Here is a 16,248-nt window from a genome sequence, read left to right as displayed (position 1 = left end):
TTAATAAAAATAGCTTATATTAAATCATAAAGCAAAAGAACAAATTATTTTAAATTGGTCTTTATTGACATAATTTGAATAACAATATTTTCCACTTTAAACAATTAATTCCCCTATATTGCCTTGTGTGCTTTGTGTAAAAAGTCATATCTAAAATCACCAGCCCAAGATGAAACAATCAAAGAAAATAGGCTAAATGATTGAGCTCATAATAGAACATTTTCACTTGGTTCCTTTGAGAAATAATGAAGAGAGATATTCACATATTGAAGGAGAATGCGGGCTACTGTAGGAAGATCTTTAGCAATGGAACTATGTAAGACATTCCCTCCTCTCATCCCAGGTTCAGTCTCTCTGAAATGCCTGGACATTCCCAGAGAGTGGGAAGGGGGATGAAAGTCAAAGGTGGAAAAATATTATTCTCCACATCCTTTCTCTCACTGGTACAGTTGATGTCTTCCCTGCAGTGGTGGCCTAGTTCACGATGCGCTGTTGATAGAGAGGCAATGTTTTAATCCTCTAATCCTACAGAGGAGGAAACCAAGAGCACCTATGTAAAATATAATTTCTCTGACCAAGATTAGTTCACATTGTGGAGTGACAGTGACGTATTAAGGGCTGCATATTGCCTTAAAAAAACTCAGTATTTCATTCCTGGGTCTCAGTCGCTCACTTGATAGACTCTTTAGGTTCTGTGCTCGCTGCTCTCCCGACATACTGTCAGGCTCGTGGCTGCCCTCCTGTGGCTGCCAGGTGGGCAGAGAGTGACGCAGGGGCCTGGCACTGCCCACCCTGAACACACAACAACACACAGTCACATTACAATCAAAGGAGTGTTAGGCAGAATTGCAACAGGTTCAAAACAGATTACCACCATTAGTCACCTTTTATCCGATCATGGTACGCTTGGCTTTAGTAACCAATGGCTTACTTTATCAAGCCTAATTGAGTGTCTGCTGTGTTGTCATATGTAGAGGCCAGAGTCAAAGTTCAGGTATCATATTGCGATTGATCCTTAACCTGAATATCAGGTGATAAGGGAGAGAGCGATAAGGATGTACAATGGTGCAGTTATTATTTAGTTGAGCGTTTTCGTGGAACAATCTAGATTTGATATTAACTGTAGGAGGGAAACCCCCTGAATCCAACAATCAGTCCTCAATGTCTGAATGTGGTTGTTGTTCTTTGACTTTTGTGTTCAACGTATCACCAAAATCATTCTGACATTTTAGACACTAACGAACAAAGAACATGTTTATTTATTTTACCAGGCGTCAGGATCAGTAGTTCGGAAGCCCTTGGCAAACGGGTTACTGGCTATCTTCAACTGGGTGATCTGAGAGAGAGAGAGAGATTTTGGATTTGAACAGGATCCCTCGTCAATGGCGACAGCTAGTCTCATTGGGGTCTGACACATAATGAAAAAGACATTATAGACAAAAGACTTTAAAATGTACATACATTTAAAAACATTAACATGTAGTGTGTGTGTGTTTATCAGTTACACATACATTTCAGCACATACACACAAAAAGTAGGTCACATGGGAGGCAGTCGTTTTGCCGCGAGGTGTTGCTTTATTCGCGTTTTGAAACCAGGTTTGCTGTTCACTTGCGCTACATGAGATGGGAGGGAGTTCCATGCAATCATGGCTCTTTATAATACTGTACGTTTCCTTGAAATTGTTCTGGACCTGGGGACAGTGAAAAGACCCCTGGTGGCATGTCTGGTGGTGTAATTTTGTGTGTCGGTGCTGTATATAAGTTGACTATGAAAACAGTTTGGAATTTCCAATACATTATTTCTTATAAAAAGAAGAAGTGATGCAGTCAGTCTTTCCTCAACTCTTAGCCAAGAGAGACTATCATGCAATAGTATTGATATTAGCCCTCTGATTACAATGAAGAGCAAAACTTGCCGCTCTGTTCAAGGCCAGCTGCAGCTTAACAAGATCCTTCTTTGCGACACTTGACCATATGACTGGACAATAATCAAGATAAGATTAAACTAGAGTCTGCAGGAGTGTGGTCTCCAAAAAGCTGAGCATCTCTTTATCACGGACAGACACTCCCCATCTTTACAACCATTGAATCAATCTAAGGTAACAAACACTAAGTAATTTAGCCTACTCAACTTGCTAAACAGCCATGCCATTCAGATTCAGCTGAGGTTTAGAACAGGGAATGATATACATGTACCAAATAGAATGCTCTTAGTTTTAGAGATGTTCAGGACCAGTTTATTACTGGCCACCCATTCTAAAACTGACTGTAACTCTTTGTTTAGGGTTGCAGTGATTTCTCTAGCTGGGGTTGCTGACACGTACAGGAGAAATCATCATACAGGCTTTGTTTAATGCCAGTGTTAGGTCATTTTACATTTTACAACACTGTTTAACATTAGAGAAGCTTCCATTAAAGAAAACCCACTGTGTTCTGGTTAGATAGCTCTGAATCCACGATATGCTGAAAGTCTGTTGTTAATTTGTTTACAGAGAAAAGCATTGTATTTGGTCAAACACAGTTTTTTCCTACAGTTTGCTAAGAGCTGGCAGCAAGCTGATAGGTTGGCTGTTAGAAACAGTGAAGGTCCATTCTTTGGTAGCGGAATGACTTTGGCATCCCTCCAGGCCTGAGGACAAACACTTTCCGCTAGGCTCAGATTAAAGATATGACAGATAGGAGGTTGGACATTATTGATCGATAACAATCATTTCCCCACCTCTCCCACACAAACTTTACCAAATACAAACGTATAATGCTTTTCTTTCATTATTCATTTTTTTATGCATGAATACAATTGTCTCACTGTTTGTTGTTGGCATTTCCTGCCTAAGGTTGCCCACTTCACCAATTAAGTAATCAGTAAAGTAATTGGCAACATCAAATGGTTTTGTGATGAATAAGGCATCTGATTCGATGAAAGATGGAGTTGAATTTGTCTTTCTGCCCATAATTTCATTTAAAGTAATGTGATCATCTTTATATCATTGATCTTGGCTTCATAATACTGTTTCTTCTTCTTTTTGTTAACTTTAGTCATATCATTTCTCAATTTGCAGTAAGTCAGCCAGACTTATTAGCCACTCCTTTTGCCCCATTTATTTCAACCATACAGTTTTTAAATTCCTCGTCAATCCATGAAGCCTTAACAGCTCTAACAGCTTCTTAACAAGTGGACGTTTATCAATAATTGTAAGGAGCAATTTCATAAATTCATCAAGTGCAGCGTCTGGATGCCCCTTATTTATCACATCAGACCAACAAATATTTTTAACATCATCCACATAAGAGTCAGCTAAATCGTTTGTGGGATCTCTTACACAATATTTTAGGCCCAACTTTTGGAACTTTATCCAATGGGCACGGATCCAGCTTTAGAACAAAGTTCTACAGTGTTAGTAAAAATGTGGATGATATAGTTCCTGTTGTGTTTGTAAACAACCTGGTAAATTGATTAATAACCTGAACCAGATTACAGGCACTGGTTACAGTGAGAATCTTCCCCTTGATGAAAATCTGTCAATATTCAGGTCCCCATGAAAGTAGACCTCTCTGTTTACATCACATACTCTATCAAGCATTTCACATTTTAACTTTATTTCTAAGGCTACATATATTAATATGGGGTATTTGTTGCCCTTTCCTAGGTAAAGAGAGAGAGAGAGAGAGAGAGAGAGAGAGAGAGAGAGAGAGAGAGAGAGAACATTATCTGTCATCAATTTCAAGTCAGCATGTAGGGTGAATCTCCAATAGACATAATTCATACAAGACTGGACTATTTTGTCTCTGCAACATCATATGTAGTGACAGTTATAATATAGTCATTACATTACCCTGTGGTTCTGGTAGGCAGTGACGGCTATGAAGCATGTTTCCGGGAAGGAGAAGGTGCAGAAGTTGCGGTGGGCATGAAGCTGGCTATCCCGCCGTGGGTCCACATACACCACATGGAATCGAGGCTGGTAACGATGCATGGAGTTCAAGATCATCTGGGTGTTTGACAAACAATCACAATGCACATTACATCCACACACAGGCACAAAGACTCAGAAATACAAAGAATGTATAAAGAACACGAGGAAGTACTGATTGTAAAGATGTGTGTGTCTGGACTGGTCGGTGTGTGTGTGTGTCTGCGTCTGGACTGGTCGGTGTGTGTGTGTGTGTGTGTGTATGTGTGTGTGCTTGTCTTACATGTCCATTGTCATCCAGCAGGTTGTTGGTCAGTTTGAGTGCGTCGAAGGACACCATCTGTTTCATCCACTGGGAGCCTCTGGCGGGGGAGTCAGGGTGGAAGTGCATCCTCCCCGGGGCCGCCACGTCGGCCCGGCCTGCCACCAGCCACGAGGAGCTGTGGAACGCATATCTACATACAGTAGAGCAAAGATACAATATTCATTGGTTGCAAGTTGTGTCACTCCACTAATGAAAGTTCTGTTACATCAGGCTGAAAGTTCTACTCAATACATTCTCCATTGGCGCTGATTAAGATTTTGTGCATTATCTGGTACATATTATGTGGTACAATCAAGAAGAGGCTGCCAGGGTATGTACTGTACACCATAACCACAATATACCATATGATGATTCCACACAAACACTATTATGTGTAGATCTAGTGTATGTCTCTTATGCTAGCAGAGTGTGGGTAAAACCACAGAGCCTATAAATCACATTCTATGTAAGTCTATGGAGAAAACTCACCTGTATCTCTTGTCATCCACAGGGATGAAGTCCATGAGCAGCACATACTCCGCTGCAGGGTCCATCCCTGAGATACTCACCTGGAAGGTAGGGAACATCCTCCTACAAGGACCATGCATGACTCAGCAGCAACACAGTGATATGTGATTAGTTCAACCACAGTGAGTGTGTGTGTTTATGTGTGTGTGTTTACGTGTGTGTGTGTGTGTGTGTCCATTTGTGTTAGCATGTTCCTACCTCCCAGCCTTGGTGACGATCATCTCTGTGCCCAGCTGGTCAAACTGCTGCCACAGCGTGTGCATCTCCAGCTGAACTGTGACCCCCGTGACCTGGGGGGCTTTGGCACAGGTGGCCCCACCAGCTTCTGCACAGCAGGGCAGCGTGAGGGCACACCTGTGAGACAGCTGGGGAACTGGAGAGGAGAGGAGGAAAAAACACATGAAAAACAGGATTTCCCAAGGAAAGTCAGGTAGGAACCAATGAATTCAAACTAACGCAGTAAAGCTCCAGTACCATCCATACTGTTTGTGTTACAGTCAGAAGCTCCAGTACCATCCATACTGTTTGTGTTACAGTCAGAAGCTCCAGTACCATCCATACTGTTTGTGTTACAGTCAGAAGCTCCAGTACCATCCATACTGTTTGTGTTGCAGTCAGAATCTCCAGTGGTGGGGAAACGCTTCAGATTTCTCCACTTTCAATTTCCATCAATTGGTCTTCTGTTCCACTGTTCACTGACCAGTCTGATGTCCAGTTTAGAGCAGAACTGTGACCACATCAAATCCCCTGCTTTAGTCTCAGACCGTTAGCTGTCCTTGGAGAAGCAGAGTGTCTGTGTGGTTGAGGGTACCACTGACTGGGTCTGGGACACAGAGGACTGGAACACCAAGCAGGCTTTATACAGGCTGGGACACTCAAGGGACCCTCGATCCCACCTCATCCATTACACTGTAATAAAGCCCACTGACATGCAATATTAACATACTCGCACACACAAGGACACACACACGCACACACACTGAGAGGGATAAAACACACACTCTGCACATATACATAGATACATGCACATGATATGTGACAGAGGAGGAATGAAAACATTCACTACGGCTTTCAGACAATTCTTTACAGTTTTATACCATGATAGGATGCACAAAGTGTTATTTTCATTGAGATGCACTTCACTTTTTAGAAGTGGGTCATTAATTACACTAGTTGTCCTCCGTTATTGAGTGAGGACAGACATCCGACAGAGAGCCACTGCTGCTATTGATTCAAAAAAAAAATCTCTTCAACACCATGCTAATTGCTATCTTCAACTCTAATCTAAAGTTGCCTTGAGATGGTCACCAAAAGAGCTTCACCGTGTCTGGTCTGGGAGGAATTCTTATAAATTCTTATAAAGATGCTTTTATCCAAAGCAACCTACAGTCATGCGCGTATATATTTTTCCTATGGGTGGCCTGGGGAAGCGAACTCAGTCATTAACAACAACAAAAAGAACAGTTAAGACAAACCACGAAAACGTTGCAAAACACATTTAAAAACAAACCAAAAACCAAATAGCAGTGGATACAAGTTTATAGTCCAGTTAGTACAGGTTTAATATCAAAACTATTACAACTGAGCAGTAGATAGCAGCAAATAAAAGTTTATAGTAGAATTCACGTAGGTTTATTATCAAACTATTACAACTTAGCAGTAGATAGCAGCAGATATTATTTGATAATACTGTCGGTGCAGATAACAGCACCCACAATCCTGATGTTAGAAGCACCATACTCTACCAACTCAGCCGTTGAAGGCCCATTCCTACCCTCTTGCTTATTATCAAGGATTGTTACATGCGAGGGGACAGAAGTTGGTTTGGTGGAAGAAGTCTACTCTATAAAGAACCAACTTATGTTTAGATGGCATGACTGATAGTCAACCGTAGAAGTCAAGTGTAAACTCAAGAAGTATTTTTTTTCCCTCCACAGTCATACCCCCTCCCAATGCTCCAGTGTGTGTGTGTGTGTGTGTGTGTGTGTGTGTGTGTGTGTGTGTGTGTGTGTGTGTGTGTGTGTGTACTCTGTGATGGGAGGGTGATGATGGGGCTCAGCCTGAGAGGTGCTGAGTAGCACCCCATCCATCTAACACCGTCTCTAATGAAACTCTACGGGTCACAGCCTGCCAACACACTGACACCTCCTCCTTATTAACCCATTCATCAACCCTCTATGGCTATTAACACCACGACTCACATGAACTCCCATGATCTCCATGAATGGTCGCTGGTTTTCAGAGAAAATGATTAGAAAAGTCCATTCGTTAAAAAAAATCAAACTTTCAGATGAACCGTTCTTTTAAACCAATACTGTTACAGTGACGTGATATCCGTGTAAGAGACGTTCGTTCATTTCATTACATGCAATAGTTGCATCACTTCATATTGATCATGTTGCGATCATAGAAAATAGAAAAATCATAGAACGCATATCGTTTTAGAACACAGAAGTGTGTGATACGAGACGTTCATACATAAACCCAACATGGTTATTTTGTCACAGAGCGCATGTTAGTTGTGAGAGCCACATGTAAAAGCTTGTTCTAAACAATATACAATCCAAAGAAGTCAAACTCAGAGAATGAAATAGTATGAAACAGTATGATGTTTATTGAGCTGTTTTGGAGCACACAGCTATCTTGAACAAGCAGCAACACTAGAATATTCACACTTGATGTTCATAGTACAGTCAACATTATGCAGGCCCAGGATTGTGCACACAGGCCCTGAACACAACTCAAAACTGAATGTATGCAATAGTGCGTTAGTGTCTGCGCTTGCGTGTGCTTGAGCGCATATGGTGGTGCGTTAGAGAGAGCAAGAGTCCTGCCATGCCGCTGCAGAAATGCATCAGTTTGGCATTGGCGTGGTACGTATGGTGTGTGAGTCAGTGTGAGTGAGACGGGAAGGGAGGGAGGGTCCGGCTGAGAGCGTGTTTATGCCTTCATGGCCTGGCTGATGGTCTCGTAGAAAGCCAGGAGCTTTTGCTTGGCCTGTTCGGCTGCGGGGCCCACCTGGCCCTTGAAGTCCTCAGACAGGGGAGACACCTTCTCACGCACCTCTCCAACAGCCTTGATCATCTGCTCCTTGTACTCCTCAGCGTAGGGGGCGGCCAGGGTCCTCAGCTCCTCCAGACGCTCGGTCAGCTTGGCACGGACAATCTCCACAATGGGCATGAGCTTGGTCTTGGTCTCCTCCACGTTGATGGCCACCTTGGCGCGCAACTCCTCCACAACGGGCTCCATCTTGGCCCTGAAGGCCTCCATCTCGGTGCGGCGCAGTTCGATGTGCTCCTTGATCAGGGGCTCCAGCTTCTTGCGGTACTCATCTATGTGCTTGTCCAGGACTTCCTTGAGTTCGGCGCGCTTGGGCTCCAGCTGGGAGCGCAGCTCCTCCACGTCCTTCATGACCTCAGCGCGCACAGCGGCGGTGGCGTCAGTCAACTGGGTGCCGAAGGCTTCGCTGTAGGGGGCCAGGGACTGGGAGGTGGCATCAGCATACTGCTGGAGGTTGTCAAGGCTCTGGGTCAGCTGCATCCTGAGAGGAACACCAAGAAGAGGAGAGAGAGAGAGGGAGAGAGGGAGAGAGAGAGAGAGAGAGAGAGAGAGTGAGAGAGAGAGAAAGAGAGAGAGAGAGAGAGAGAGAGAGCGAAAGGGAGATAGAGAAGAGGGAGAGGGAGAGGGAGGGAGAGAGAGAGAGAGATATAGAGAGGGAGAGGGAGGGATAGAGAGGGAGAGGGAGGGAGAGAGAGAGAGGGGGTGGGAGAGAGATATTGGTTTAGTTATCTGTGGAGGTTGGGCACCATTGAATTGAACCTTTTAAATTTGAATGGAGTGAGTGAGTGAGTGAGTGAGTGAGTGAGTGAGTGAGTGAGTGAGTGAGTGAGTGAAGAGGGAACGAGAAGATAGAGAAGACTAAATGAAACATGTCCTTACTTGTACTCTTTGTACTCTGTGTCATCCAGAAGGTCAATGGACCTCTGTGCGGTCAACTTCACCTGAGCTATGTACATGCTCAAGGCTGCCTTCACATGCTCCAGCTGAGAGGGAGCATCAGCCTGCATAGGAAAAGCCTGGGTACCTGGGAGAGGAGAGAGAGGGTCAGACATTGGTTGGGAAACAGTGGTTAAAATAATTGAGTAAGATTTCATTTTGAATTGTTCAATATACCAGAGCATGTTACACACACACACACACGATGCATTAAAATGTCATTACTACATGATCAATTCGGCGGCACTATGACAAGGCTGGGATACTAACCTGCGGCCAGCAGGATGGTTAGTGCGAGAGCCAGGAATTTCATGATGGAGGTCTGAGAGGAAAGAAGAGAACGGATGGTGAGCAATGAGCCCGACAAGAATTCCAATATTCGCAATTGAAACAGTGAACCATGGAAAGTCAAGATTGAATGGTTAAAAATACATTTAGAGCTAACAATATTTGAACAGTGCAACAAATGACTAATTGCAAAACACTCTAAATTAAACTTTAAATGTCACCAAAACCAAACAAGCCAATAATTCAAAGTCATTCTCCAGTTATTTGGAGAATCACAAGGAGCAAACCCACAAAGACACGCAACTCCAGGCTGCCCTCAATCAGTTCACCCCATGCCATATGTCAGCCTATTAAAAGGACCTCTAATCTGGTCAGATTACACAGAGCTGGATAGAGTTATACTGTTCCTACAAAGAGATTAACCCTCAACTCCTACCACCTAATCCCCAATCCCTGCACTAAGACAGACACATCACTGGATCACTGTGGCCCGGACAGAGGTTACACTTAAACAGTTGAGAGTAATTCCAGAAAACTATTGGCATAGGAAGAGAATTAGCGACATATTTTTTTCTAGGACATTTAATAGCATTATTTCTCCATTGTTCCCTTCCATTTCTCTAGTAAATTATAGTAAACTGTCTGAAAGAAGTGTTGCTAAAGCGATAACTGCTGCCCAATGTATTTGTAACAGTTCATATCAAAGTGGTAATAAGCGTTCCAAATAACAGACAAAAAAAGTTTCCTGAAAAATTCGAGTCTGCATTTCCCTCTCCTAGTTCCTCAGTCCTCTGCGTATGCAGACCAAGTCTTTGGCCTCTAGCCCCAGCCCTTAGCTCTCCCAGTCTGTTCTCTTACCTGGTGGGTGATTGGTCGTTATGAGACTGGGGAACAGGAGAGCCAGCTCTGTTTTTTTATAGGGCTGGAGCAGGAGGGGGGAGAGGTGTGAGAGGTTGTGTGCCTCCGTGGAGGTGGACCTCACCCCCACACCGTCTCACAGGGAGGAGCCGGGTACAATGGTCACCTGCTGAGTGCATTCAAGGGGAGTCAGCAAAGTGAAATGCTGTGGACAAACACTCCCACGCTAGTGTACGCGCGCACACACACACACACACACACACACTCGTACGCACACACACTTGTCTGTGTGTGCATTATCTTGGATAATCAAATGTTCTTGTGTCTTTCTAAATGGCTATCTATTCTAATTGGGATATGGTTTAATTTTTAGGTGAGTAATTACAATCTCCACTCTGGCTGTGCTCCCAATGCCACATTCAACTCAATCACCATGTGTGATGGTAAAACTTTCACACGCACAACAACCACCATGTGCTCCATGATTGCTTGGGACATTTGGCCTCCAGGACAATGGCCATTCTTGCCTGGTCTTGCTGGTCGACCTGAGCTGCTATCTCTTGTGGCATTACTGTGAGACATGAAAGGGCCAGACATACTGAGCAGGAGCCAGGGAGACGGGCCAGACAGCATGGGAGAGAGAGGTGACAGGAGCACCCTGAGGATGCGTTAGCATCTTGATGCTACCAAAGAACATTCACCATTCAAGGAGGAACATCTGTACCCTACGATGTAACTGCAATGATGAGATAGATGTTCTTCTTCTTTGTGTCATACCGTGTTCGACCGCGTTGGAACTTGTCTAGCCATCTTGTCTTCCATTTGTATTTTAGGCAAGCCAGTTAAGAACAAATTCTTATTTGCAATAACGGCCTACCCCGGCCAAACCATGTGCCGCCCTGTGGGACTCCCAATACACCCTGCATGTCTCAAGAGGAGCACAATGGAAATAAGTCCCAGACTTTATTGTGTGTTGTCCTCCATGATTTTATTCATGTGCATGTATGGCTTTTTCAAGTTCTATGTGTGCTGTTTTTTTAACTAAACTTAATTAGCCTCAAGCTATCTTGTTCATTTGTTCACTGCATTGTTCACTAAAGATAGAATGGATTATACATTATTGGAGGGGTTAGGGTTACCAAACGGAAATAAGGGACCAAATGAGGGACACATGAGATTTGTCCCTGATTCAACACTGAAATAAAGCAAAAATAAACATACTAATATATAATAAGATTTTAAAGAGATAAGTGAGAGTTGTCTAGTTTTAAATACTGAAAGGTTTAAAATACTGCATTATCACTATTGGTTGCCTCCATGGTTTGATTTGTGGAGGCCTACAGTACGTCAGAGTGTACATGTATCGCTTTCTTCATTTTTTTTTAAGGTACCAGTTATTTAAATCTGGTAGAACTTTGGCAACCTTGTCAAAGAGAAGAGAGTTAGTTGAATGCAATCAACCCAATGACATTCTGCTATCCATTCTGACTCCTTCTCTTGTGTGTTGACTGTTGCGTTGGAGCCTGTGTGGGGGTTGGACAGCGTTTGCTGTCTTGATCGAGATCACTGATAAGACACACAGAGAGGGCATCAGGTCCAGGGCCATAAACCCCAGTGTCATAGAGTATGTTGTAAGTTCCATTGGAACACAGTGTTTCTATATCACTCCATTAAAAGTATTGCCAGTTGTGTGTGTGTGTGTGTGTGTGTGTGTGTGTGTGTGTGTGTGTGTGTGTGTGTGTGTGTGTGTGTGTGTGTGTGTGTGTGTGTGTGTGTGAGAGAGAGAGCGAGAAAGAGAGACTGAGAAAGAGAGAGAGAGAGAGAGAGAGAGAGAGAGAGAGAGAGAGCGAGAGGGAGCGAGAGCGAAAGAGAGAGAGAGAGAGAGAGAGAGAGAGAGAGAGAGAGCGAGAGAGAGAGAGAGAGAGAGAGAGACTGCATGTTCCATGGTGATTAATAGGTTAAAGGTTCAGTGTTGAGCTGTGACTTGTTCCGTCATCGACGGACTTTGTCACTATGGCTTCATGTCAATCGGAGGAATTGGAATTTCTTTGCGGATAGAGGATTGAGTGTGTCATCGTAGTGTTTGTGTGTCATCAGATATCCATTGATATATTGTACGCAAACTTGTATATGGCCTCGTTATTGTTTTTATTGTGTTACTATTTCCTTTTTTCTCAGCAAACATTTGTCTTACTTTATTAACTCTGCATTGTTGGGAATGGGCTCATAAGTAAGCATTTCACTGTAAAGTCTACACTTGGTCACAGATAGCCTGCGAATGTAACCGATACACTTGGTCACAGGTAGCCTAGTGGTTAGAGTGTTGTGCCTATAACCGAAAGGTTGCTGAATCGAATCCTCTAGCTGGCAAGGTAAAAATCTGTCCTTCTGCCCCTGAACAAGGCAGTTAACCCACTGTTCCTAGGCTGTCATTGTAAATAAGAGTTTGTTCTTAACTGGCTTGCCAAGTTAAATAAAGGTAATAAAAAAAATGGGTCTCTAAAGTGGTGCTGCTGTCTAAGGCACTGCATCTCAGTGCTAGAGGTGTCACTACAGACCCTGGTTCACAACCGGGAGTGATTGGGAGTACCATAGGGGACACACAATTGGCTCACTGTCATCTGGGGTAGGCCGTCATTGTAAATAAAAATTTGTTCTTAACTGACTTGCTTAGTTAAATAAAATTAAACATTTTTAAATTGATTTGAACTTCTAGTTTTCCACACTGAATTGGTGAGCTCCATAGAACTTGTTCATTTATTAGTGGGACAACCATGCAGACCCCTGGGCTTGAGTTCTAGCTGAAATTTGAGCGTTCTGTGGTATGAAAACAGTTCATGAAGAATATAAATTCTAAAACAATTTGACTGGCGTTGTATAAAGTGCATTCAGAAAGTATTCAGACCCCTAGATTTTTTCCACATTTTGTTACATTACAGCCTAATTCTAAAATGTATTAAATAAAATAAAAAAACTAATCAATCTACACACAATACCCCATAATGACAAAGTGAAAACATTTTTTTTTCGTTGCTAATTTATAAAAAATGTAAAACAGAAATATCTTATTTACATAAGTATTCAGACACTTTGCTATGAGACTTGAAATTAAGCTCAGGTACATCCTGTTTCCATTGATCATCCTTGAGATGTTTCTACAACTTGATTGGAGTCCACCTGTGGTAAATTTAATTGATTGGACATGGTTTGGAAAGGCTGTCTATATCACACCTGTCTATATCAGGTCCCTGTCACGTTCTGACCTTTATTTCCTTTGTATTGTATTTATTTAGTATGGTCAGGGCGTGAGTTGGGTGGGCAGTCTATGTTTGATTTTCTATGTTTTGGGTATTTCTATGTTTCGGCCTAGTATGGTTCTCAATCAGAGGCAGGTGTCATTAGTTGTCTCTGATTGAGAATCATACTTAGGTAGCCTGGGTTTCACTGTGTGTTTGTGGGTGATTGTTCCTGTCTCTGTGTTTTGCACCAGATAGGGCTGTTTTTGGTTTTCCACATTTATTGTTTTGTAGTGTTCGTGTTTATCCTTTTTGTTATTAAACATGAATCAATATAACCACGTTGCGTTTTGGTCCGCCTCTACTTCACCACAGGAAAGCCGTTACAGTCCCACAGTTGACAATGCATGTCAGAGCAAAAACCAAGCCATGAGGACGAAGGAATTGTCTGTAGAGCTCCAAGACAGGATTGTGTCGAGGCACAGATCTGGGGAAGGGTACCAAAAAATGTCTACAACATTGAAGTTCCCCAAGAACACAGTGGTCTCCATCATACTTAAATAGAAGAAATTTGGAACCACCAAGATTCTTCCTAGAGCTGACCGCCCGGCCAAACTGAGCAATCTGGGGAGAAGGGTCTTGATCAGAGAGGTGACCATGAACCCGATGGTCACTCTGACAGAGCTCAAGAGTTCCTCTGTGGAGATGGTTGTCTTTCTGGAATGTTCTCCCATCTCTGCAGCACTCCACCAATCAGGCCTTTATGGTGGTCAGACGGAAGCCATTCCTCAGTAAAAGGCACAACAGTCCGCTTGGAGTTTGTCAAAAGGCCCCTAAAGGACTCTCAGACCATGAGAAACAAGATTCTCTGGTCTGATGAAACAAAGATTGAACTCTTTGGCCTGAATGCCAAGCGTCCCGTCTGGAAGAAACCTGGCACCATCCCTACTGTGAAGCATGGTGGTGACAGCATCATGCTGTGGGGATGTTTTTCAGCGGCAAGGACTGGGAGACTAGTCGGGATTGAGGGACAGACGAACGGAACAAAGTACAGAGAGATCCTTAATGAAAACCAGCTCCAGAGAGCTCAGGACCTCAGACTGGGGCGAAGGTTCACTTTTCAACAGGACAATGACCCTAAGCACACAGCCAAGACAACACAGGAGTGGCTTCGGGACAAGTCTCTGAATGTCCTTGAGTGGCTCAACCAGAGCCTGGACTTGAACCCGATCGAACATCTCTGGAGAGACCTGAAAATAGCTGTGCAGCGACGCTCCACATCCAACCTGACAGAGCTTGAGAGGATCTGCAGAGAAGAATGGGAGAAACTCCCCGAATACAGATGTGCCAAGCTTGTAGCATCATACCCAAGAAGACTCGAAGCTGTAATCGCTGCCAAAGGTGCTTCAACAAAATAATCAGTAAAGAGTCTGAATACTTATGTAAATGTGATATTTCCGTTTTTTCTTTTCGATATATGTGCAAACATTTCCACATCTGTTTTTTGATTTGTCATTATGGGCTATTGTGTATAATTGATGAGGGAAAAAAACAATTTAATCAATTTTAGAATAAGGCTGTAACGTGGAAAAAGTAAAGGGCTCTGAATACTTCCGAATGCTCTGTATGTACTTCTCAGATGAATACACCAAGACTGATAGTCATTTGTTGAATGCCAAATCAGTGTGCTGAGGAAAATACATTTCATCCATATCTTTTCTCAGAATGGTCAAGTATGTAAAACAGGATAAATGTGCTGGAATGCACTTTGTCTAGACTAGAGCAGTCAGCAACTGTATATTATAATGACACAGCTGAGGGTTACATTGGATAGCTAACATTACAGTTCCAATAGGTGGCTGCTATCTGGGAAGGTCCAGAGCAGTCATTGGACATGTGTGCAATAACTGTAAAATAGTTCAGCGTTCCTACTTAGGAATTAAGTATAATTTATAATAAAATACCACTGGGGAAAAAAACAGGTTGAATCAATGTGGAAAACTGATTAGATTTGCCAAAAGTCATCAACATAAGGGCATTTCTGCCTTATTTCACCCAACATTTAACCTAAATCCAATGACAATTGTTCTGTTGATTTCACATTCAATACACGTTAGTTGACAACTCATCCAAATGTCAATCAAAACTAGACGTTGAACTGACGTCTGTGCCCAGTGGGATTTCATCCCACTATTTCCTTCAAAACAATTTAGAACTTGATAGAGAGATGGCGACTACAGCACAGCTTCTCGTGCAACATGCAATGTATTTCAACCAGGGCTGTCAAATTATTAGAAAACATTTATTGAGTTAATCGCTGGATTTGCTGTGATTCATCATGATTAATCGCAAATTCGGAATTTGCTCAAATTGAACTTTAATTTATGATTTTTTTAATACAAAAAGCACTACAAGAATATTGACGCCTTGGTTTTGTCCAAAGTAACGGTTATAAAAATTAGGTACATTGACAAACGTATCATTTCTTTAACCTCAATGTCATCTTGTTTTGACATCACCCTGTTCTGATTGTTATAGATGTACTTTGGATATTTTCAGTGCATTTTGAACGCTTTCAGACAATAGGATTAATCCCAATAAATAAAAATAGTTTTGCATTAAAATGAACTAGTGTTATTTGATTAACTCTGACAGCCATAACTTCAACACATTGTAATTGTTGAGTTGCATGGAATTACACCTCCTTTGACAATGGTGGCTCTCAGCACCCATTGTGCCCCACAAAATCAGTGAGATGACTTTCTTCTGCATGTAATGGCTCATATCACGATCTGTATCACACAGCTCCTGTGGTATATTTGAATGTGTTTCCTTTCCAACCTCTGTATGGTTATTCTACTGAACATCTATTCTTTCTCAGCCTATTCAGATGCCCTATTTCCTGTTCGCACTTCTTCTTTTCTTATGCTTATTTTCACACTCATTCCCGTGTCCTCTTTTACCCCCACCTCTCCCTCGTTGAATCTATTCTTCCTGGATCACCCCCCCTGTTGGTCACTGAAACCCCATTGAGCTTTATGAGCGGTTGAAGACAGGGCGGCTGATGGGGCCTGTCTCCTGTCTTGTCACCTGACCCAGCCTGCATGACTCCACCTAGGAAACTG

The 16,248-nt window shown here is 42.7% G+C and overlaps 1 protein-coding gene and 1 pseudogene across 1 annotated transcript; both read right to left on the bottom strand.

The window, feature by feature from the left end:
- Positions 1 to 137: 137 nt before the first annotated feature.
- LOC139385409 (T-box transcription factor TBX1-B-like) lies at positions 138 to 5,226 on the bottom strand (annotated as a pseudogene).
- A 2,110-nt stretch (positions 5,227 to 7,336) lies between these two features.
- LOC139386145 (apolipoprotein A-I-1) lies at positions 7,337 to 10,089 on the bottom strand. Its single transcript, XM_071131596.1, has 4 exons — positions 9,888 to 10,089; positions 9,012 to 9,063; positions 8,685 to 8,829; positions 7,337 to 8,286 (listed from the first exon to the last, which is right to left on the bottom strand). The coding sequence occupies exons 2-4, from the start codon at positions 9,052 to 9,054 to the stop codon at positions 7,686 to 7,688; spliced, it is 789 nt and encodes a 262-aa protein (XP_070987697.1). The 5' UTR covers positions 9,055 to 9,063; positions 9,888 to 10,089; the 3' UTR covers positions 7,337 to 7,685.
- Positions 10,090 to 16,248: the final 6,159 nt, after the last annotated feature.

This window comes from Oncorhynchus clarkii, chromosome 27 (assembly GCF_045791955.1).
Source record: "Oncorhynchus clarkii lewisi isolate Uvic-CL-2024 chromosome 27, UVic_Ocla_1.0, whole genome shotgun sequence".
Classification (NCBI taxonomy): Eukaryota; Metazoa; Chordata; class Actinopteri; order Salmoniformes; family Salmonidae; genus Oncorhynchus; species Oncorhynchus clarkii.
The sequence above is the reverse complement of the archived record's forward strand: the minus strand, read 5'-3'. Positions and strand labels throughout refer to the sequence as shown.